Raw genomic sequence first — 25,724 nt, 5'->3', positions numbered from 1 at the left:
TAATTATTAAAATATCTATAACAACAGAAAAACATCAACTACAACTACAATAATAACAATAATAATCAGAAGAAGAAGAAGAACAACAACAAGAACAGGTAGAAGAAGAGGAAGAAGAACAATAACAACAATAACAACAGCAAAAACAACAAGGACAAGAACAACTAAAATAATGAAAAGAAGAAGAAGAACAACAACAACAAGGACATAACATGAAGAATATCAAAAAGGATGAAAGAAGAACAGGAAGAAGAAGAAGAAGAAGAGAAGGAGGAAGAAGAAGAAGATGAGAAAGGACATTAAAAAGAAAAAGATGAAGATGACAGGGAAGAAAAACATGAAGTAGAAGATGAACATAACAAAAAGTGAGATGAAAATTAAAAAGATGAATATTTATAATAATTATTAGAAGGAGAAGAAGAAAAAAGATGATGATGATGATGACGATAAAGGAGAAGAAGAACAACACCAACATTAAGAAGAAGAAGAAGAAGGCTAGTTTAAACAGCACCTTTTCTCACATTTCAAAGAACATGAATTGTCCGTCACTGACATAGCGCCCAACGTTCTCTCTTTTTTTTTTCTCCTCTGTTCAGTCACTCAACCACCTAAAGTTTTATTATCCTGCTTCATCCTCAGGTCCAGCATAACACACATAACACATAACTCACACACGATGAGCCAGTGAAAGACCGGTGTGTAATGAGCCAGTCCTGAGAGAGGCAGAAGTGAAGCAGCCTGCACGCTGTATGACATACGGCCCGATTGTGCTGTGTGGAGTTTAGGAAGCCCCTGTGGAGTACTGGGCGAGGAGCAGCACTCAAGCGTAGGCTTTCCCCTAATCAATTTTAATAGAAGCCTTTAATGGAAGGTCTGGATGTTCGCCAATGTCGGCCTACTTCCACTAAGAACGAGGGACGGATCAGAGCCAAAGCAGCTTCGGCCTCACTGAACCTCATTCTTCAGTTCTCAGAGCGCAGAACGTGAGTGAACGGGGAGGAGAAAAAACTACCAGCGAAGAAAGAGCATGAATATTTAACAGCATGCTCAGCTTGTGAGATGGTTAATCTGTTAGTTTTACCCTCTATAATTCTTTTACCTACAGAACAACAATCCAGTTAATATGATTATATGCACCATATTTGTGACTTTGAGCATGAAAAATAAGTCGTGATTGTCAGTAGAAAACAGCGCGAGAGTGCTTGTGTGGAAACAGTAGATCATTTGCATTCAAACAAAACAATAACGATGAAAATAAATTTAAGTACTTACATAAAAATATTTTAAAAAGAAATAATAAATATGTAAATAAATACTTATGAAATTTCAGTACTAACTCTACATACAAAAGATTTTACCATACTTGTATTATTATTATTATTATTATTATTATTATTATAGATTTATCATCATGAATACAGAAAATAGTATGTTTGTGCTGTTTGAGCCAACAGTAACGTGTAAGCTATAGTGGTCTTATATATTTTTATATATTTTTTTATATAATATATATAAAACTTTCTTTGACAATCCTTTCATTTTTCAGTTTCATTTTTAACTGGAACAATTTCATCACATGTGGACAAGAGGACAAGCAAAAGAGGGCTAATTCTGCATTCGATTTAACTCAGAACATTTTCGACCTCCAAGCTATAAAGTGGGGAAAACCCTGGACACCTCCATGTCTGTCTTGTGTTAGCAACAAGCTAGCCAGCTAACTGTGATGAGTGATGTATATTTACCTGTATATGTCTGTACGTAAAGCAAATGCTTGTATATACAGTATTAACTCGTTTAAAAGTAAAGTGGTGCTACTTTTTTACTGAACAGCCATGTCGATTTGATGTCACTTCCTGAACTCGATGCTGAGGAGTAAGAATTGACGAGGGGTTTTCTATTGCTTGTTCCAGTCGGGGGTTGGAAATTCCAAGTTATGAGTTTTAGTCAAACACAGCATTAACCCTGCACAGGAAATTTCATATTCAGCCACAGAGGATGAACCGCCTGTCACTGGGAAACGAATACAAACCACCGACAGAAGCAAAACATAATCTACTCAAAGAAAACTGGCTTCATTTCAACCCACTTATTGCATTTTTGGAGTCTTTTTCATAAAGCAGCTATCTTTCCTGAGATATTGCATGTTGGGTAACGTCCCAGCTTCGGGCAGCTTCATTTTATTTTTCATTTGGCCGCTCTTAGGAAAAGAGGAAAGAAAAACGTTGCATCATGCTCGTCCTCCATGTGTGTGTGTCCTTAAGTAGACTAATAAATCTATGAATAGCCCACGGCATGTACCACTGGCACGACCAACCTGTGATCTCAAAGCACCTCTGGATGACCCTCTAAACAAAGCCAAACATGATTTCATACTGGAACACTCTCTGACACACTCACACGCAAATACATAGTTATATTTCCAAATTGTGGTTGGATGATGGATTTTGTTTTGGCCAAGTTGAGCCGAATCACTCATCCAGGTCGCTATGAGTTCTAATAAGTCTGAATTTGAGGCGAGTGAGCAAGTGAAGTCACTCGCTCCACACTGCACATGTGACGGAAAAAAATGCGATAAATAAGCAGTAAATACTGCCTCGTCTCTATGTTTATTTAAAGCAACAGAGCATTTTTTTGTTAGAAATCATCATAGAGTATGTGATCGATGCAAGAGCTCAGAAGGGACTCATGCTCACTTTATATCCATTTATAGTTACATTCAATGTTATGGAACGTCTACAGAACTAGTTAGTTCTTTATGTTATAGCACAAACATTGCTATAAACAGTCATTCCCTCACCAGCCACTCTTTTTTTCACAATTTTAAAAGTGCAGCAACTTAAATTTTCTGCTTGATGCTGCAGACTCCTTCCATAAATGTTACATAAAATTCCCTATATTAACAATGATACAGTTTTCTTTGTTAAATAACAAGTTCATGTATATACTATAAAAACGAAGTCGTATTAGAACGAGGGCATTAATATGATCCTGTGACTTGCCTTGCAGCTGGAAACCCGAACCCTAACCCTACTGTCAGAGCTGCTGTTATGGAACATGTACGCTGTGGTATAAATTACATTTAAAACTCGGCCCACTTATTAAGGCTTATAGTCAGTCCTGGAGGTGCGCTGACCTGGAATTCAAGTCCACAGCCGTCTCTGTTTGGCTCATTAACCAAACACAACGTGTGCAACACACTACCATTAATCTGCCTCCACTCTCAACAGAATACAATTGACTTCCAATAAGAGAATTACACCAGCATGCAGGCAGAAAGTGTTGTTGCTGTTGTTGTTTCCGCTGCTTCCATTAGGGGTCGCCACAGCAGATTATCGGTCTGCATATTTTTATTTATTTATTTATTTATTTATTTTTTTAATGCCAGATGCCCTTCCTGACACAACCCTCCCCAATTTTATCCAAGCTTGGGACCGGCACTGGGAGTGCACTCTTGTGTGCAACCCCTGTGGATGGGGTTGGTTCCCTGGCTGGGAATCGAACCCGAGCCACAGTGATGAGGGCGCCAAGGCCTAACCACTAGTCCTCCAGGGACCCTCCAAGTAGGCAAAAATTACTAGCACTAAATCAGATGAGTGTGACTGTATACGCTTGACAGCACTGTACATGGCTATGAAATGGTGTAAGTTATATGATACAGTCTTATATTTAACAGCTACCATAGTGAAGGATGGGCATTATGGGAGCTTTCAAGGTTTTGGACTTAAGCGTTTCTTATTTTGCCCACTTCGCGTATATCATTCGATCATGCCATGCCAATCATGTCATCGTATATCATGCCATAATTTGTTGAAAGTTTGACAAACATGGTGGACATGCTGTTTCTCTGTCTTAGGTATAAATATTAATTCAGTGTCATTGCAATATTCTATACCAATGCCAACTTTGCTAACATAAAAATCCTAGAAAGTGGTGAAGAAAAATTTACTACAAAATCGCTAGCATATCTCACTGCGCAAAACGGCTAATTTTTTTCAACAGCAACAGTAAGAAAACAGACAAAAGTCCAGTGTGACCGATACTTAATTATATGCAGCTCGTCCTTTTTTTTTTTTAAACCAACCAGAGACGATAGCCCCACTCACTTCTTGTCTACTGGCTTGCAAGAATGAGGTTTGCCAAAGTTCTCCTAGCAGACCAGCATAGTTTTCAAAAATCATAAATGCTACAGCTAATCCATAAATGTTGGCACCTCATAACTGTAAATATCCATCACGAAGGAAGGTTTGACACAAAGCAAGCAGACTGTAGGAGATAATAATCAACTGAAGGATCTCAAACGCCCTCTCAGTCTGCCTCTGCTTTCTTAAAGTAACTAAATTTACACTAAATCAAATATCTTCTGGCATCTTTTCAAAGATGTGCTCTTATTGCAGAGACAGAGATCAGCCTGAGGTTAGTCTAATGTGGAGGATTTCACATTTCTGAGCTACTGGTGGGCTGAGCTATTAATGTCAAAAGCAATATAATATCTACACAAGGTATATTTATGGAGCTTGGAAGCTGACAAAAGTCTTTGAGTATGAATTTCTTATATTTGCATTACAGACACATCACATTAAGTAAGATCAAATGACGGGATATGGTTTTGAGATTTGAACAACAAAAAAAAAAATCATGTCCACCACATTTCCCCCGTACGGGTTCAGTGAGTCTCTCTTACAAACACACATGTCGTGTACTGACAGCGCTGGTGTGTCAGGGTGCGGGGGATGTTGTTGGTCTGTCAGTGGTGAACCATCTCAGGTCAAGAGTTTAGCTCCGTCAGGATAACAGCAGGAAGAGAGCTGACAGTTATAAAAGGGTGTTGGAAATACGCCAATTGAGGAAGTTTCCGGAAAAACAGACTATGAGAACGAGGGATATAACAGGTTTAACACATACTAATAAAGCCTCAAAGAATGTAACCCTACTTCTAGTTTCTAATAGTGCTAGGCTTTGTACTAGCTTTGATTGCAGCAAAGTGTGCTAGCTACGTGTAGTACACTCATCCGATACTCCAATGAGCTCTGCTACTTCCCTTTTTTTTAATAAACATGGCAAGAATCACCTTCTTTTACAGGAAGATGATGTTTGACTCAGTGTCAGTACTCCGAGGTTTGCGTTCCTGTTGGAAACTGGAACACATGGACATGCACACACATGGATATGACAATAGCCAGTCAGACTGCAACCTTTAAGATCCTGAAGCTTGTGGCCAGATAAGTGCACAAAACATACCAGACGCTCCATGAGCACCTGAGACTGAGACTATTGTAATTCTAACCCATTCTCACTTTCCCCTTTCTCCTACCTTGTTCTGTCCCTCTCTCTCATCCTTTCCTCTGTCTCTCACTGGGTGACATCTGCTGCACATTACCACATGAGGTTCCTCCGTCACTTCCATTAAGTCTGAATTGTTTCAGGTCATTTTTTTACTGACAAGCATCGGCCATTTGGAGTCAGCTGAATCGCTCTGCGGTCACCACGTTTTTTTCTACTGCACTCCCGTGGCTATTATACAAGGATCGGTTATGATCAGGAGTGGACAAAGTACAGAAAAACTGTACTTAAATAAAAGTTAAATCTTACTTAATTTAGAAATATGGAGAAAAATCTACTTAAGAGAAAGTCAAAATTATTTATATTTAAACATACTTCAGTGTTTAAGAGAACTGATGAAAAGAGCTGACCAGTTCATCATCCCCAGTCCTGCATGACTAGCTAATTAGCTAAGCTAACAGTCATATGGAAAATATTCTGGATCGCTAATGTTGAATAACCTTTTGAATGAAAGTTAAGACACATTATCAGCAAAAACAAAACTTAAGTAACTACTGAATTTAACAAGCAATATGCAAAACCTAACTAGCTAATTTACCAACCTTATAGTTAATTTGCTGTTTAGCTCATATTTAATGCTTAATAAACACTCATTATCAGCAAAAACAAAACTTAAGTATCTAATTATACAAGCTAATATACAAAATTAACTAGCTTGCTAATTTAACAAACTAATGTAGAAAACCTAACTAGCTTGCTAATTTAGCTACCTAAATTACAAAACGTAACTAGCTGATTTACCAAACTCATTGTTAACTTGCTGTTTAGCTAATGTTTAATGTTTAATAAACCCTTATCATCAACAAAAACAAAATGTAACAATCTAATTAAACAAGCTAATATACAAAAATTAACTAGCTTGCTAATTTAACAAACTAATGTAAAAAAACTGACTAGTTCGCTAATTTAACTAGCTAAATTACAAAACTTATCTAGCTAATTTACCAAACTTATAGTTAACTTGCTGGATAGCTAATGTTTAATTTTTAATAATCCCTTAAAGGAATATTAAGGCACATTATCAGCAAAAACAAAAGATAACTATCTATCTAATTAAACAAGGTAATTAACAAAACCTAACTAGCTAGCTAATTTAACTAGCTAAATTGCAAAACTTAAAGAAGTAGAAAAATCAAATGGAATTTGAGATTTGTAACAAGTATTTTGAAGGTCAAATTGAAAATTCAAGGAGTAAAAAGTATGTTTTTCGTCTTGGAAATTTACTTGAGTAAGAGAACAAGTATTCAGTTTCAATAATACTTGAGTATAGTACAAATCTTTGAAACAATATAATTATAATATAATAGTATAATTACTCCACCAATTCCACTTCTGGTCACGATACACGGTTTGAGGCCATGTTAGACTTCTACATCCACATCTGATCTTAACTGGACTTGTGAAATGTGTAAGGAATAAAACCGTATTGTTACAGGAAAATAATCAGGGACACGAAGACTCCCTCCATAAAGGTTAAATAAACATCATACAGAAAACTCCACCATATCCATGATTATATAGATTATATGTATAGATGTATAGATTATACCGATCATACACCATACAAATCCATGTGATCTTTCATTTCTTCACTCTGTTCACACGTAACATGGAGTCAATCCATTTATTTAGGTCTGTGCTTAAAATACAACTGTAAAAGATCACATTGCTCAATATGGATTGTATACGCTGCTTCTGACATCTGGAGTTATTACAGGAGAACAAAGTGACTTTCCAAATACCACGACGCAGCAGAAAAACAAACGGCTCAGCAACATCTGCTGAAGAACAAAAAATGAAAAAAAAAAAAAAGGTTTGAATATGACAAGCCCATATTTCTTTACTCTCCAGCCTCTGTATCATATTCACACGAATATCTTCAGGGGTACTGAGCTGTTATCCTGGGCCAGATACACATATGACACGCTCATGTTCACACAAACACACACACACACACCATATGTTCACATGGCAGGTACGATTAGTTAACGAATACCATCAGCAACCTAACTGAGCTCAGCATTTCGTAACTGATTTATGTGGAGTTTGGGCATCTTTTGCTCTCCAGCTGTTCTGCGCCCCGTGAGACGAGCGGCTCAAAGAGGAAAGGAGAGCTCATAAATCCTGGATATAAGCAGCCACTGCTGGAACATTCAATGTTATTGTTAAAAAAAGAAAAACCTCAGTTTCATTAATCTTTATGTTAAGGCTTGGGGGAAAAAGTACAAAACAGAAGCATTCTTATATTCTAGGGGTCTGAGGATATGATGCGCATCTTGATACATGATCAACAATCAGATGTAAGAGATGATTAAAACAGCAACAAACAAAAAATCTCCCAGGAGTGGAAGGCCACGCCTCCTGCACTGGGAAACAGAGGCCACGCCTCCTGCACTGGGACACAGAGGCCACACCTCTTCACAGGGACCGATACAAAGGCCACACCTCTTCACAGGGTCCGATACAAAGGCCACACCTCTTCACAGGGACCGATACAAAGGCCACACCTCTTCACAGGGACCGATACAGAGGCGCATCCTTCACTGAAATTGACAGATACATAGGCCACACCTCCTGCACTGGCACTAACACAGAGGCCACACCTTCTCCTTCAGTGGGACTGACACATACAGAGGCCACACCTTCTTCACTGAGAATGATAGGCACAGAGGCCACACCTCCTTCACTAGGCCTGACAGACACAGTGGCCACACCCTCTTCACTGGGAATAGCACAGAGGCCACACCTCCTTCACTGACAATAATAAGCACAGAGGCCGCACCTACTGCAAGAGATCTGACGGCACAGAGGCCACACCTATTTCACTGATACTGACACAGCAGCCACACCTCCTTCACTGGGACTCACAGCACATAGGCCACACCCCTGTTTTGATTCAGTGTAGTCATATAACAATTACTGAGGCTGGTTATTTGTTTTTACAACATATTAACCTTATGAAAAAGCACAGAAAAGGGAGGCATACTACAAGGTTAATAATTTACATGAATACGTATCTTTCCTGGCTTATATCATCTTTCCAACATATTGAGTTTGTCTTGTTAAAAAAATGGAGTTTCCAAAATTGTTTGGATTGTGAATTTTCCCAGATCATGTTGAAGTGCTCAAAATGAGTCTGTATTTCAGCAGCATCCAAATCCATGACTCAGCCACAACTCATGACGAGATGTAATCATGAGAGAAGCGACAGGCTGTGAATCTGCCATGAAAACGCTAAAAAATGATTTCTGCTTCTGATATAAACAGCACTGATATGCAGGCGAAAGTGGGGCTGTTTGCTCCATCTCTGGGAACGAATAGGAAGATATGTGCGTACCAATGCCAGCTTCACAACATAAGGCATTTCCTCCACTCAACGTGGAGTGACTAGGTTGCTTATATGCAAAACTTTGTGAGTGAGAGGTGATGGAGCCTTACTTGAGTCTTTTGTAGTACTGTTTGACCTTCTCGAGCGAGGTGGCGTTGATCTGAGCCTGATGCTCCTCCACTGAGACACTGTCCCTGTAGTAATAACCCTCCATGCTCTCCAGGGCTATAGAAAAAAAAAACAGAGGTACAATCATTTAAGTACATGCCTAAATAATGGAATTTGCCTGAACTAAAAATCTATAAATTCCAAAAAAAAAAAAAAAAAAAAAAATCAGCCAATAAATCCATAGAAAAAGGAAAGAAATAAAGAAAAAGTTGCACTCTCTATTATTCTGTCTTAGATTTATCATAATGTTAATAGTGTATAATATACCCATGTCCATATTAGGGAATATATTATGTAAGGAGTAAAACACTTGGGAGTGTTTTTAATTCACATTCACTCCACTTGGGAGTACTCTAAGTTGAATATTTTTAAATAACTTCACATTCCAAAGTGTTTTATTCTTCTTATACCACAGCAATTTACTAATGACTACAATTTTTTTATTTACTAATGAATAACACAAACTTCTATACTTTTATCCATTAATAGTTACATTTAATGCCTTTGAATTTCCGTAAAACAAGTTAGCTCCTTTTATCTCTTTACCACAGCTATAAACAGTCATTCTCTCACCAACCTCTTTTTTCTCTCATTTGATGTTAGAGAGAGAGATGAGAGAGAGAGAAAAAAAAACGCAGCTTGGGATGTTAATGAGAAACCGCCAAGCCATCAGTCCTGAAGATTTTCTCATTGTGGAAGACATATAGGTTCGAAACACTGATACTGGAGACTCCTTCCATAAATGATAAGCATTTCCTTACACAAAACTACTTTAGCATGTAGAGCTTCCACCATTCATGTCTCTTTTTAATGAATGTATTAGACTGAGCTGTCAGAGCTGCTGCTACAGAAAATGAATCCCATTCTGACCAATCGGAATTGAGAATTCAACAGTGCTGTGGTATTATAGTGACATTAAGCCATACTACACTTTTCATACTACACTTTTTTTTTTTGAGTATCATGGGTGTCACCACTACATTTATAACCCAAACTCTCAGTAACATATAGATGTTTCGATGTTATATGTCATTTTATCCCAGGGGTTTTATTTCTCTAACTTTTCCCTTGTAAAATCATTTTATTTTGTAGACATTAAATAAAAATATTATGAAACTCATAGCAATAATATACCTATGTACCAGTTTTGGTAAGGTTATAGAATTATTGCAGGTTTGGAAGCACTTTTAGGTGTGTTATGCTGTTTGCTTTATTACTATAAGTGCATATTTATTTCTGGTCTTTGAACATGTTCACCATGAAGCTAAAATTTTTGCACAGCACAACACACAGCTGCTATGTTGTTCACATAAACACAACTGGAAACCACAGTAACCAGACAAAGGTTCCTTCATGCTTTCTCGGTATTTCACACATAAACACACACACACACACGCAGCAAGTGTACCCTGAGTGAATAGGATGGGGTAGATCCTGAATCCATCGCCGTGTCTCAGTCTCTGAGGCAGCTGCTCGAAGTAAAAACCCTCTAGATAGAAATACACCTTCATGGCCTGCCTCGTGCCCTCCACCTGGTAGGAGATGGGCATGTCTGCACACACACACACACACACACACGCATATTCATCACACAACTGAGTAAACCAGGTTGAAGTTTCCTATTTAATATCGTACACTGATACAGCACTCACTCGCAACGAGTGGCTCTCCATCGAAGCGTCTGAAATGGAAGGTGACCTTCTCCAGGTCCAACAGTGCGACCTGCGTGTCCTCCAGCATGGCCTGCTCATCGGTCTGAAACAACAGACAGCACCATATAACACCTACTGTACTGTGGCAGTGTTTGCATGTGAGTGTGTGTGTAAGGCTTCATATTATCTGAAGGATCCTGTCTCCTCTACCGCTTCAGTTTCTGCCCAGAACATCCAAACACAAGCAATCACACTGACTTGCATTGCAGCATCTCCTTTATTCATTCTCTCTTACTCTCACTGCATCTGTCTCTTTCTCTTCACCATCTGCTACCTCAAAACACATCTCAAACAGCCACCAAGCCTTTTTACTGCTTTAGATCCACTGCGTCCTATGCTCTGTTCATGGAGCTAGCCCAGAGAACTGCTTTTGACAATCACAAGTAATGTAATTTCTGGAAACATCTGTGCTTTTCCAGAACAATAGCTGGGTCCAAGCTGTTTGCAGGCTTACACGTGAACAGGGAGTAGTAGTAGAGTGCAAAAATGCCCGTATGCGTCGATAATAAGATTTAAAAATGTGTTCATTTGTGGTCACTACTAACCAATCGCTGCAGACATTTCTGTTTCAGAGAGTGACTTTTGTTAAACTGCTTTCCTTCCCATTACCAAGGTCTTCTCAGAGCTTCTAAAGGATTCTGAAAGGAGCATTAAACAGGCTTTAGGAAAAGATTTCCCCCCGGCTGCACAGTTTAACCTCCACTTCCTGTACATGGTACAGCAGATAAGAGTGAAAAGCCTCTACTGTAGAGAATTCTCATTTTTCAGACCATTTCTGGTAGCAGATCTGGGGAGCAAGTTCTCCGGCTCACACACCACCACGGAATAACAGTGATGGACTCATGAATCTGGCGGACCAGACCATAAAGCCACAGCCATTATGATGAGGCGTGATATATCTGAGGCGTGATATGGAATAAAAAAGTGTGCTTTCACAGCTACACCTACAGCTTTTGGTTCATTTGGTATTAGATTTGGTTAGTTTCACACTGCACATAAATAAACAAACCAAAAAAAAAGTGGTCTGCGGGTCTTGTAAGGCTGAAAACAATCTCAATGACCAAAAACAGTTAAAGAAACCTTCACCAAGTATGCACAGAAATCTCAAAAACCCATGTGCTTTTGTTGTTTTGGTCTCAGTTTCACACCTCCTGACCGCTAGGGGGCGATGTTTTAACACCTGGGTACCTGGCTATCATCACTCCCTGTTGAACCCTGTTGTGATGTTGAACCCTGGAGGTCATCTGGTGACAACAGAACCACAACAAAACCTTTCTCATGTATTTGGTCAGCTATCGTTGTTTTTAGCTAATTATGCTGTATATATTTCCAGGTTATAATGTAGGCCTTCCTTCTCGATATCTTGTTATTCCTAGCATGAAGTTAGTTAATATCAGTTTATTATAAAACGTGCATTTTTATCCTGTTTTCCGCACTTTCTTATTTTGAGCTATCACAGCAACTGCTTTGTGCTTTGGCTCTGGTTAGCAACTCACATTTACAAAAACCAGCCAGTTGTGCTGCTTTACAGGATTTTGCAAACATTAAAAAAAGTTCCTTATTTATTTTAACATCACATTCATCACATAACATAAGTATGAGGTCTATTAAACATATAAAATAACATACTAAAAATATATGTTATTATTATTATTATTAGTAGTAGTAGTAGTAGTAGTAGTATTAGTATTGATAATAATAGCAATAATAATATAAAATACATAATTTAAAAGGAATATTTGTCCCTGCGTTTCATGTCACTGATATAATTTTACAACCTTGTATTTTTTACATCACACAAAGTTGTGTGTAAGGTCAAAGTTCAGAAGAATTTAAACCACCATTTAAACCAGAACCAGGTTCACACTTTATAAGTTTTTAATTTCCTTGTAAACTTTTTTGTTCTTGTGGATATTTTAGACGTTTCATTGGAGATATATCTGTCAATCTTCCTGTAAAATAATTTTTACAGAAAAAAAGGATTTTATTAAATCATTTTTTGATACTAGCATGATTAATGATGTGTGCTTTGAGATGCTGTGGATGCTATTTTGGAAAATAAAACTTCAATAGTGTGTAACAGCCTGTGCTTATGACACTGACAATTAATGAATGAATTCCAGCGAAGTAACAGTACCTCAATAAAGATCAAGAATGTAGGTTGAAAGAATTTCATTCCAGTCACAATTTCCAAATTGAATATGAAAATGTAATTTGAAATTTGAACATTTTGCTGCTCAGAAAGTCAACGTGTTGTGAATGTGAATGACCCTACAGTGTTTCGTCTGAGAGCAGTGTAAAAGCTACTAAAGAAGGTGAGAAGACTCGCTTTCAGTCCATGAAATGAACATTCATCAGACTGACTATGACCGACCTAAATCCAAAGCTCAGTAATATCAGCTTTCTGGTCTGTTCTCAGATTTAGCTCAGACGTGTGCAACTATCAAGGGAAGTGACCGAGCTTGATCTGATCCCTCTTAATCCGATCGCGACTCTGAAATGTCATCCAAAACAAACCACAGCTGCAGTGCTAAATACGGACGTCTCCTGTGATCCGTGTTCCCAGACACACACACACACACACACACACACACTCACCAGGTTGGGTGAGAGCAGGGACTGGAAGTGCAGCAGCAGGCCGGTGTGAGAGATCTGCTCCAGCCAGCGGCGACTCTCCTGAGCTTCACTCTCTCCACCAAGCACCCGATTCAACACGGCCAGCAAGTGTTCAGCAAAACTACACACGGCTCCCACCAGACTCTGACTGAACACCATGTCTCTCCTCAGCTGGATCTCAGAGTCTGACAAGCAGAGAGAAACACGACATACGAAGATTTACATTTGGTTTTATAGACACGTAGACACATCTCCTTCATTTTATAGTCAGATAAAACAACAACAAAGCAGTCACGTAAAACTAGACATAAGGCAGAAATGAAAAACAAAAAAATCAATAAATAAAAAAAGGAGAGGAGAGATGTGGGCATGGATGGATAAAAAAAAAGACAAGGAAAAAGAGAGAGATAGACAGATAGACAGGGAAGGAAGAAACTGCAGGAGAGAAGGAGGGAGAAAAAGAGAGATAGAAAAGACAGACGGAGAAAGATATGCTAAAAGAACGATAGAAAGAGAATGTGATGGCAAAAGAGAGGAAGAGATAAAGGTAGACAAAAACAAGCATTTATACAGACAGAAACGAAAATTCAGGCAAAATGAAGAAAGATAGAGAACAGAACAAAGATTAAAAAAATAGAATAGACAGATTGACAGAGAATTCAAGGGATAGAGAAAGAATTCAGAGCAACAGAAAGATATGGAGAGACAACAGAGAGAAAAATAAATGGATGTGGGACAGAATGCGATGGATGGACTGAGATAACAGCGTGAGAGATGAATAAAAAGAGAAAATGGGGAAGCAGGCAGCGAAAGTGAGAGAAAAGAGATGAGGAGAAAGGGAGATAGAGTCAGACACAGATGGAGAGAAGAAAATAGAGAGAAAACAACATGGTGAGAAGAGAAACAGGAGGAAATATCACTGTGCTACAGTTGTGCAGAATCCAGCAGTTCATCGAAACTTTTGTTGCTGGTTTGTAACTGAAAATCCATAAAAATGTCAAAATCTTAACCCTGCAAATGATTTCGCTCTGTGGTCAAAAGCAACCGATTAAAAATGAATTAAAAAGAAAAGCAGTGAAAATAAGAATCAGTGCTATTATTAGAAAAACAGAAATGACATTAAGCCAAATGAGTTTAAAAACTCACAGGAATTTATTAGACGCTGTAAAATACGCTGTAATCGATGCTTTTGAAACTAATTTTCATGCATCTTCTCACTCGCGCATGTAACCTCAGATAATGCTCAAGTTTTTATTATGGAATTTTTTTCCTCAGTGGGATTAAGAGCTTGGAGTGCTCTCATATCAAACAAATGCATCCTGACTTCAACCCTGAACTTGTTAAAACTATTTTTTATTGGGGAAATGTTAAATGTTATATCTTTTGATGGAAGGAGTCTCCAGTGTCAGTCCCAGTGCTTTGTAACAGTCAGAAGTAAAGCCGTTCCTGACAAAATAAGCTGCAGGTTTTGGGTTTTTTTGCGTTATTATCTTCACAAGAGAGAAAAAAAGAGAGGCTTATGAGGGATTATATCACGATTCTCAGAGACATTTTTTAATATGTGATATGTGTCATGATAAATGGGTTTGCTAACAAATGGACAGCAAAATAGTAGTTATATTAAAAATAACCGTTTGACGATACTTAAAAAATAATTTCGTCTGTATTTTTTGTATTTAAAAATTATATATAAAAAATTATTAAAATATTTAACACTGAAAAAGAAAAAAATCTGTAAAAAGGGCAAAATTTTAAAATTGTAAAAAGTCAGTATGTAATTATTAAAAAATAATTAAAGATATTAATATCACAATATCACAGAATATCACAGAAAAGCATACTGTGACAGTAGTTTTAGTACTTTATCATGATATCGACATTAAATCATGTCATAGCACCCAGCATTTAATGTAACTTTAAATGGATAAAATGTACAACATAGCATTGTTTAACAAATCAAAATTGCAATCATTTGCAAAGTGCTGTGGTGTAAAAGGAATTTTTACTTCACAATGTGCAGATATTGGAAAATAATCAACTTTACGGTGGTATCAGTAACTCTGCTTCACATCGAGCCACATCACACCACACCATCACTGATTATTTTCCTATAACAACACTTCTGTCATCTTTCATTCCTTACTTAACAGATAAACCGGATTGAAATTTCTTTTGGATTGGCGGCATGTAAGTGTAGTTGTGTGTAAAATTAAAAAATGAAGACAGTAGCAGACAAACAAACAAAAATGAAAACATATTTCTACATTTCTTCTCACTCCAATTCTTTCTCTTGCTCTGTAAATGATTGAATAATGCGGTTGAACTAATTCTACGTCCTACAGGGTAAGCTAAGGGAGTGTGGAAGCTCAGAAATTAAGATTCCTTGAGTGTGAAATTTAACCCTCGATTGCCGCTTGAATAGAATTCTGCCTCAGCTGTAAAAGCAGCTATTAAACGAATCAATATAAATGTAATGACACGTACCTGTATACTGGAGTAACACCAACAGCAGTCTTGTTTTGACCTCTGAAACAAAAAAAATATAAAATGAAATCAATTGCTTTATTCCTATAGTGACATTTTAAAGGTTAACTTATTAACCTCAGTTATTTATTGCTTTGTAGAAGAGGGCGAATTCAGTTCTCCTTTCCAAAGCCACATGTATAGTCTAGAGCTGTCGAATTTCTTTCAATTGATGTTTAATTACTTAATAAAAGATTATACTTGAACACATTTAAACATACACAAGTCTGTTTGACCTCCATTACGAACTTTTTTTTAATGAAATTTTTGTTCATTTAAAATATTTTTACCCACAGTAGTGTCAGTAATGGCTCTGATATTTAGTTTGATTCCACCTTGATTGTTGTGTGTTCATTTCTTTAATTTTAAGACAACGGATCTGAGATACTATTCACTTTCTTGGAAATGAGTCTTTTCTATGGAAACACACACACACACACACACACACACACACATATCGCATTAAGAGTATCCAGACACAAAAAGCTAGACAGTACTAGAAAGTGATTGGGAATGTTTGATAAACACGTGTAGAGCTGAATCTTTACATTACATTTACAACTACAACATTTTTGTTTATGATGATGTCACACACTGTCAAGCCTGATTACGAGTTCAACAAAGACGTGAATCTTTTTTACACGTCAAAATATGTGTAATTATCTTATCTTATATCACTTTTAAGACAAATTTTAATATTTAATTAGAAAATGTATACATAATTAAAATAATACCATGCATTTTCCTACATCAAGCTACATTTAGAAATAGTTTAGAAAATTTGGTTTAATAGATTTATTTAAAAGAGAAAAACAGAAAATCTACAGCAACAGAATTTGTTCTGAAGGCCCTGGTGCACACACGCACACATACACACACACACACATACACACTCACACTCACACACATACATAAAGAAAAAGAGGAAAGCTGTAATCTAGTAGTGCCTTTCAGTTGGCCAACAACTGGCTTGGGGTTTTTGAGTGCAATACTAACCCCAGTTCATCACACACACACACACACACACACTGTGATGCGAGTTCTTTGTGAGCACAATAAAACAGCAACCTTCCCCTGTACAGTAAGTAAGAGTGTGGAGATCTGAAAAGTACATTTGTGTGTGAGTGTGTGTGTATGTGTGTGTGTGTGTGTTTGTGTGTCTGAGCGAGGGAAAGCCACAAAAATTGCAGTCTGACCTTCTACAAACTTGCTGATGGTGTGTGTGAGAGCCTGAACGCTGCTTGGGAGGTTCCATGGGTCTTGTTTAATGTGAAGCCGCAGTTTCTTGGTGCAGTTGACTTTGGGCTCCATGTCCTGGTGAAAGTCTTTTCAAACACACACACACACACACACACACACGCAAATTACTTTTGGCATTCTTTCCTATTGCCAGGTGGCAGGGGAAATACAAGTAATTGAAAATTATTCACAAGAATATAAAGCTGTGGTGCTGTGATATTACACACAAACACACAAATTACCCCCTTTGCATCTTGGTTTCCATGACGACAAGTGTCGTGTACTTTTGTTTTCTGTTTAGGACCGCCCATCCTGTCACTGGATTATTTCTTGATTATTTTCACCTGTTTTATATGAGCACCCCTATTAATTTTGTCTACCTGATGTGTCTATGTCTTATCGCGAAGTCTTGCCAACTGATATTGTGCATTTCTGACCTTACTGTTCCTAGTTCTCATTGCTTTTTACCTGTGCCTGTGTACTTGACTTATGAAAATGGATATGCCTGTGATTTCCCCTGCTATGATTACTGGATCTGCCCAAATGAAACACATAATTATAAATAAAAAATAAAACTCTTAGCCCTGCTGAGTTCATGTTTTCTAGTGGAAGTTGCCCTAATTTACGTATCTAGTGGTTTAAAATAGCCAAGATTCTACTTTCTACTACTCTATTTCTAAAGGTTAGTGCTGGCATATGTATATATATATATATATATATATATATATATATATATATATATATATATATATATATATATATATATAGACACACCAGCACTAACCTTTAGAAATCATTACAAACCACAAAGAACTAATAGAACCCCACTGTGTTTCTCACACAGCAGTCATTTCCATAATCAGCTCCTGTAAAACGTCTAACTCAGCAGGAAACGCACATAAATATGACCACAGTCCTTATTTAGAAATTATTTAGGGATTTAAATGAAATTGTCTCGTAGAAACTAAGGGTTTATGGCTGAGACGCTAAACAGTGTTGAAACATCTGGATTTAAGTACATATTGTATACTAACTTATTTTAATTCTATAGGCAGAATACTTATAATGTCAGCTCTCTTGTCCAAACACACACACACACACACACACATTTAAAATCTATTCTTTCATACTATATTTAAGCCCCTTCAGGCACACAAAAACTATGCCACACACACTGGTGGCTCTGAGACTCAGGCGTGAAAGTGACTTCAGCATGCAGGGGATTAGGAAATCGAAACAACGGGGATTATTCGCTAATCTGCTCCTCTCGTCCTGAGAGGGATTAGGGAAAACTGGGAGCTAGATGGGCCACACACACAAACAATCATGTCCAAAAGTTTTGGCTTTAGTGCAACCCAAATGATATTTTCTATGAAAATAGTCTTACTAACAAGTCTATGGGGATGTTGTGGAAATCTATCTCAGCCAAAATCTTTTCTGGAATGCAGAAAGTGCAGGAAGTGCAGGATTTACAGTACATTCTGCATCCTCTGAACTTGAAAGGAAGTTGAGACATTTGGTCCAGTGTACTCAATCTGAATACTGCACAAAATTATATTTAAAAATGGCTTCTCTCTCTCTCTTTCTCAAAACAAACAAAAAAAAAAAACACTTCACAGGAAGAGAATAAGTCCCAAATTCCCAAAGTCCCAAAGTTTCAGTGCTGAACAGTGGACTGTGCGAATCTGGGAACGAACCAACCACATGAATATATCCAACCTTAACAATCCCACTGAGGAGCAAAGAAAACTGATCAAATGTCCAAATTCTCCATAGCAAAGGAACAACTTTTGAACAATAATTTCACAGAAAGAGAGAGAGAGAGAGAGAGAATAATTTGAATTTTTTTTTTTTTTTTTTTACCTTGTAGGCTCCGACCTGGTGTGAAACACTTTGTCTGTTCAAAGGCCCGAGCCACTGTCGCCCCCTTCAGGATGCTCGTGATAGACTCCACCTGCAGAACACATCATCATCATCATTATTGTCACTTTATACACTTTATATCACCTTTAGTAGGCACTTTATCCTGCTCAGGGTTGCGGTGGATCCAAATCTGTATGGAATTACGTACGAAAATATTGAGCACTGAAAGGCTTTGGTTTAGGGAGGAAGCCGGAGATAACGTGAAACACTGCGAGGACATTAACCAGGGTTTAGGACCGAATCTCTGACCCTCGATCTGTAAGGTAAAAGCACTACGTGCTTCACCACCAGGGCTGTTTCTTGCTATAAGCAGTAGAACTGGTCTCTTAAAACCGCTAGGCCACCAGGGGGACTCATGATTTTTACAATAGCTATACAAAAAAGTACACGCTACTATCATTTGCTGAAAAGGCAGTCCTGGTTGCCCCCTTGTGTTGTGAAAAGAATTTAAAGTGCAATTTACACAACTAAATTGAGTAACTAACATCAGAAGTTAACGGAGAAGCGTGATCATGAAGCATTCATATCTATCTTGGGTGAGAAAAACACAACAAGAAAAAAGCAGAACAGAAGCCAAAACACCGGTAAGAAATCAATGCTAATTTAATAAGATTTAGTCAAGTTGTCCACTTTCTTGCTTCTGCAAGAAGCTAGCTAGTATCTAAAGCTGTGTTAGGACATGGTAAGTTGCTAGCTCATTATTACTAGCTCATTACTACTTCGACTTTGTGGTCAAAGCATCAATCACATACAGCGTCAATCACATATTCAGAACTATAGCAACTCAGATGATCACAGCCAATGAAGAAATGATTCACCATGCTAAGGGTCTAATGGTCATTTTTTTCAGGAGCAATAAGTTATCACTTTGGGCCCCCAAATTTTAAGAAACAGCCCCATTCAACGCTGTGCTGCCTCCTTACACTGCATAAAGGGAATGAATTCCACCTTATAATAAGCTTTTATCCACTACATAATGGACACACCAAATATCATAACAGGAACTGTGCCCAGAAAGGTGTAGCTTTTGTTCATCCACAAATTAGTTACTCCTCTTCATTGTTATAGATGTAGATACAGGTGGACCTAAAAATGGGAGGTGTCAAACCATGTTAAGAACTGCTGTTCAGGAATAAGGAAACCTAGCTGGTAAGCAGAGACACTAGCTGCATCTACAACACCACACACTATGTACTTGAGTATCTAGTACCTGATGTTTGTAGGGTAGTAGTGTCTCAAATGTCACTGAGCCATGCCAGAGCTGTGGCCCATGACAAAGTACTGAATGTAAAAACAAAAATCTCCAATGTAACGTATGGCAAGATAAGGGAGTACGCAAGTTCATAAATTCAGCATGGGTTTTGTTAGGGCAGATATAATCTATGTCATTGTTACAAAGGGTTATTGAAGACATATCCATCCCATCCATCCATTCTCTGTACCGCTTATCCTACACAGGTTTGCGGGGTAGCATGGAGCATATCCCAGGGGACTCAGGGCACAAGGCGGGGGACACCCTGGATGGGGTGCCACCCTATTGCAGGGAACAATCGCATGCACCCATTCACACACTACGGATAATTTGGAAATGCCAATCAGTCTTTGGACTGGGGGAGGAAACCGGAGCAGCCGGTGGCAACCCCCAATGCACGCAGGGTGGAGGTGGGATTTGAACCCCCAACCCTGGAGGTGCAAGGCAACAATGCTAAGCACTAAGCCACCATGCCCCCTTATTGAAGACATATATAAGCTCTAAAACCTTAACACAGGCTTGGACTGTAAAAAGAAACAGAGTACATGGAAATTTGAACTAGGAAACGAGAACAGACAAAGGATGGAAATACACAGATTAAACTAAAAAGAGCTGAGAACAGGCAAATAACATGGGGATGGAGACGGGACCAAAACAGAAAAGCAAAAATATAGACCCATGGCAGTTGTTGTCATAGGAACCGTGAGACAAAGGGAAAGGGAACTGAAATCCAAAATGTTCCAATTTGCAAATCACAGCAACACTAGCCAATCGTGGGCTCCTGTGAGTTCGTGTATGCGGAAGAGGGCAGACAGCACTTTCCACTTTAATGCAGGACGAGCAGCTGTTTGTGATTGTTTATGCTTTCAATCAAATTCTATACATTCTATACATCTTCTACTGTATATATCAAATTCAATCTTGATACCTGCTTAATAAGAGACGTTTTTTTTTCCACAAGAAGACGTTTGGCATCCACACACTGCCCGTTCTGTATGTATATATCACAGAAAATAGGGTCCAGGCATGTGTGTGTGTGCGTGTATGTGTGTGTATGTATGTGTTCCAGAAGCATACACACCTGGCTGAACAGATGCTCCAGGAAGCCGTGGAGCTTCTTCTGCTTGTCAGGAGATATCCACATGCTGGCAGGCATCTCGTCTCCTGTGTGTGTGTGTGTGTGTGTGTGTGAGAGAGACACAGACAGAGAGAAAATGAGAGGGGTTCATTAGGCCACAGAGACAGACAACAGAGGCTCTATTACTCTAATGAAGCAGAACGGCCGCGGCGTGAGAGCAGTGTTGCTCTTTCATGGCCACTGCTTAGCAATTAGCATGTAATGGCTATCAACTTGACACAGACTGCACTTTGGCAGTGTTCTAATTCAGCTGTCAGAGGAGTGGCTGAGCATCACACACTCGAAGAGCACAGAGACGATCAGAGCAGGATAAACACACTAATCAAATAATATGTTATATTAAAATACAATAGTAGTAGGTTCTGTAGTATAGGAAGCCGTGTGTGTGTGTGTGTGTTACCGGAGTCCATCTCGTCACTGTGGACGTAGGAGCTGCAGTGGCTGCTGCAGATGCTGGTGAAGGATGCGATGGAGTTCCTATTACTGTTACAGTCACTGCAACGACAAACGCAATATGTTACAGCTTCATCAGTGTGTTACTTCTGTTAGCATTTGTTCCTCGTAAAACAGACGAGTGCAAATTCTAACAGCAGTTTCCAGGTTCATCGATTTGGCGCATTTGTACGATCAAACTTGCAAATATCAGAACATAAAAAAATTTCTGAAAAAAATGTGAATATTTTCAGATAAACACAGTTAAACAAGGACAGTAATTTGCCATGGCAAGTAATATAGCAAGTAGAGTAATATAAGTATAGGGACAATTAAAGGTGTGCTGTTATAGAAAAATAATCAATGATGCAATGCAGCTTGATAAGTTACTGTTACCACCCCAGAAGTTATTTTCAGATAACAAACATCCTAAAACGTAAAATCACAAAGTCACAAGAAAGTACATGTAATGTAAATGTTTAACATTAAAGCTGTAATCATATTGGGTGCTTTAGTATTCAGCATTGTGTGTGTGTGTGTGTGTCTGTGTGTGTGTGTGCGCATGGGACCTGTAGGAGTCTCGGTTGCTGATGGTGTCATGACCCGAGTCCTCCTGCTCGTCTCCTGCCACGTTGAAACACACTCGTTTCCCGTTCCGCTCGGCTCGCTCACACTCGCTCTCAGCCGAGATGAAGCTCTCAGATGGCTTCGCCTCAGGGCTGCTGGGGTGCGTGATGGACGACAGCAAACTGAGCGACAGAGAGAGAGAGAGAGAGAGAGAGCGAGAGAGAGAGAAATGTTATTGAGGATTGTTTTGTTTGTGTGTGTGTGTGTAAGACATTTGCTTTTTAAGATTATTTTATTTTATTGATTTAACATATTTCCAAGAAATATTTCTCACAATGAAAAAGAGAAAGAGAGACAACAACAAAAAGCGACAGAGGAAGAATCAAAGGCCAAAAGGCTGAAAGAAAAACAGAAAGAATGAAAGAACGAGAGAAAAAAATGAGAGAAAATGCAAAGAAAGAAAACAAGAAAGAATGTGAGAAAGAAGAAAGAAACTGAGAAAGAAAGTGTGAGGAAGAGTGAAAGAAAAAGTAAAAGAAAGAAAGGAAAAAAGAAAGAAAGATGTTTGGCAAGTTTTGCACATTACTTTGTTTTTCAAAATCATATAAATTTGTAGCAGGTGTGTGGGGTTTTTTCAGCAAAAATCCACAAAAGGTCAAGATTATGTTTATGTTCATGTGGTTAAGGACACATTATATCACACTGTATGAATGCTGGTATATTGTGTTAGACATATCATGTCACACACACACACACACACACCACAAGCACCCTATAAAAGCTATATTTCTGGAAGACGAGCCAGCGCACTAATGTCCTCATGATGTGTGTTTGGAGTGGGAGTGTGTGCAGAACGAGGGCTGTGGCCAAACAAAATGAGAGCCTGTTTATGTTTGGCTTCTGCACCTCGACTTCAGGAGGCTGGAGGTCCTCAAAATATTAATAACATCATACACACACAAGCAGCTGTGTCAACACTCACAAATCTGACCCCCGGGCACACGTCTGCAGAAGGAAATTCACCAGGTCTCAAAGTCTTTTTCTTTTTTTGATTCCAGCACTTGCTTGAATACATGTGTGTGTGTGTGTGTGTGTGTGTGTGTTTAAGTCCTGTTTTCAGTGAGTCAACACTTCAGTGTGCGAGCGCGGTCTTCCAGATACTAACACATTCCACTCCTCACATCTTGTTCAACTTCTGCGTTTAAACTGTTTTCTCGTTCCATGCATACATTTTTCCATTACGTCATGCAGCAAACCAAAGTCCATTCAGGAGGTAAACAGAAATATGTGTGTGTGTGGGTGTGTGTGTGGGTGTGTGTGTGTGTAAGCAGACACACATGTGGAAGATCATCCAGCTAAGAGCTCTTCAGACTGAGGTTTGTCTGTGGCATCTCATCAAACTGAGACCGAGTGCCAGAACAAGCAGCTTCAACTGGTAGCACGTGACCGAGCCGCGACCATGCAGACCCGACCGAGGCTGAGGCTCGATGGAGGAGACAACAACCAGCTTCTTATTTGACCAACTGTAACGCAAAGATCCAACCAAAGGGATGGAGTTTTGGATTTAATTGGAGCCTGTGCATTTGACTGCATCTGTTCACTTGTTTGTTTGTTTGATTGCTCACTTGTTTGCTTGTTGTTTGATTTTCTGATTGATTGTTAGATTGCTTTTATCTTTTTGATGCTTTTTGCTTGTTTTTTGCGTGTTTGATTGATTTGTTTGTTTGAGTGATTGATTATTTCTTTGTTTTTTTATCTTGTTTCTTGTTGTTTATTTATTCATTAATTGTTTGATTGATTGATTGCTTGTTTGATTGATTGTTTCATTGTTTGATGGTTTCCTTGTTTGACTGTTTGTTTGGCTGTTTGTTTCCTTGTTTGGTTGATTGATCGTTTCCTTGTTTGATTGCTTGTTTGACTATTTGTTTGATTGCTTGTTTGATTGTTTGATTGCTTGTTTGACTGTTTGTTTGACTGTTTGTTCCCTTGTTTGACTGACTGATGTCTTCTTGTTTGATTGCTTGTTTGACTGTTTGTTTGATTGCTTGCTTGTTTGACAGTTTGTTTGATTGAATGCATGTTTGTTTGATTGCTTGTTTGATTGTTTCCTTGTTTGATTGTTTGTTTGACTGATTGTTTGATTGTTTATTTTTTGCTCAGTTATATTTGATTCTTCCCTTTGCTGTTACTGAAATCCGATCACGCTTTTATTTTCCGTATGAGCCACATTTTCGTGTTTGCTTATAACGCCTCATTAAAATTTCACATTACTTATTCATTAAAAATGATCTGGACCAGACATTCAGATGCCATTACGTGGTTTCAGTTATTGATTTTTCATTACACGTTTTTCAGGATTTCTTTCCAAACTGTTATCGCGGTACCTAATGCGATTATGGTATCACAAGAACACTAAAATAGGCAAAGAGATAAAGACTTGAAAGACTTAGAAACTAAAGGTGAATGATACATTGTTAAGAAGAGAAAGGCTGGAATGCAAAGAACATAAAACACTGGACAAGTAATAAAATGCAATGCACAGTAATGAGATGAATAAATGAATAAATAAATAAATAAAACTCGTCAGGACACGTTTTGAAGGCAGTAGGGTCACGAGGGGAACCGCGTATACACAGTACGTCAGCCGTATGCACTCCATTCGAGGGTCAGATACAAAAGTTTAAAAGTTCAAATGTACATGTTTTAATCCTGTCCCTCAGGAATTGTCAGAAAGCATTTATTTAAGAGGCTGAGAAGCGATTTCATGAACAAATATCCTTTTGTCCCTAAGGAAAAGGGCAAAAAAAAGGAAGGAAGAGAGAGCGCTATAGCTGTAAATCACTAAATCATTCACATGGAGCTGCATTCTCTCTGATTTTCAGAGCACTTCATTTGGCCATGGATCCTGTATCCAGCGGAGGTCGATAGCCATTTTAATTTAGAGCAGAGGCAGATACACTGATGGAGTAAGCAGCCTAGAGCTACTCATTACTGTGAGGAAAGTCATTAACCCCTCACTGGCCCTCACACCATTACACTGAACTTCAGATAAACACATGCTCTAACTGCCATCACTGCAAATACATCAACAACACAAATGTACAACTTTACCAGCACAATATATGCTTCCTAATGAGGACTGGGAGAAGGGAAAAGAGAAACGGAAACTTTTCATTAAGCTTGTTTAGATGGTCAGTAACCCTGCTGTAAATTAGTTTGGCCTGAGTGACATTTATAGTTCTGTCCTATTCTTTTGTCCTGACTTTATAGTGTCCTACTTCCTGTTCAGCATTAGTATGCTCGTAAACAATGAAACAATCAACAGCACGACCGGGTCAGGAAGTATCACCGCACACGCAGAGCCAGGAATACACACACTCACACACTCACACACACACACACACACACACACACACACACACACACACAAACCACAAATGTAGTCCTAATACATAATACAGCCAGATTAATGGAATATAATGTTTA

General features: G+C 38.4%; 1 protein-coding gene across 1 annotated transcript in view; it reads right to left on the bottom strand.

Annotated features, from left to right (window-relative positions):
* The window catches only part of prex2 (phosphatidylinositol-3,4,5-trisphosphate-dependent Rac exchange factor 2), a 116,582-nt gene that overhangs the window by 15,429 nt on the left and 75,429 nt on the right, over positions 1–25,724 (bottom strand). The window contains exons 26-35 of the mRNA XM_026938048.3: positions 22,241–22,420; positions 21,640–21,734; positions 21,183–21,265; positions 18,790–18,880; positions 16,884–17,012; positions 15,649–15,690; positions 13,147–13,349; positions 10,489–10,591; positions 10,245–10,388; positions 8,779–8,893 (exon numbers count right to left, since the gene is read on the bottom strand). Of these exons, the coding sequence (XP_026793849.1) occupies positions 8,779–8,893; positions 10,245–10,388; positions 10,489–10,591; positions 13,147–13,349; positions 15,649–15,690; positions 16,884–17,012; positions 18,790–18,880; positions 21,183–21,265; positions 21,640–21,734; positions 22,241–22,420 (1,185 nt within the window). The remainder of the gene's footprint in view (positions 1–8,778; positions 8,894–10,244; positions 10,389–10,488; positions 10,592–13,146; positions 13,350–15,648; positions 15,691–16,883; positions 17,013–18,789; positions 18,881–21,182; positions 21,266–21,639; positions 21,735–22,240; positions 22,421–25,724) is intronic.

This window comes from Pangasianodon hypophthalmus, chromosome 22 (assembly GCF_027358585.1).
Source record: "Pangasianodon hypophthalmus isolate fPanHyp1 chromosome 22, fPanHyp1.pri, whole genome shotgun sequence".
Classification (NCBI taxonomy): domain Eukaryota; kingdom Metazoa; phylum Chordata; class Actinopteri; order Siluriformes; family Pangasiidae; genus Pangasianodon; species Pangasianodon hypophthalmus.
The sequence above is the reverse complement of the archived record's forward strand: the minus strand, read 5'-3'. Positions and strand labels throughout refer to the sequence as shown.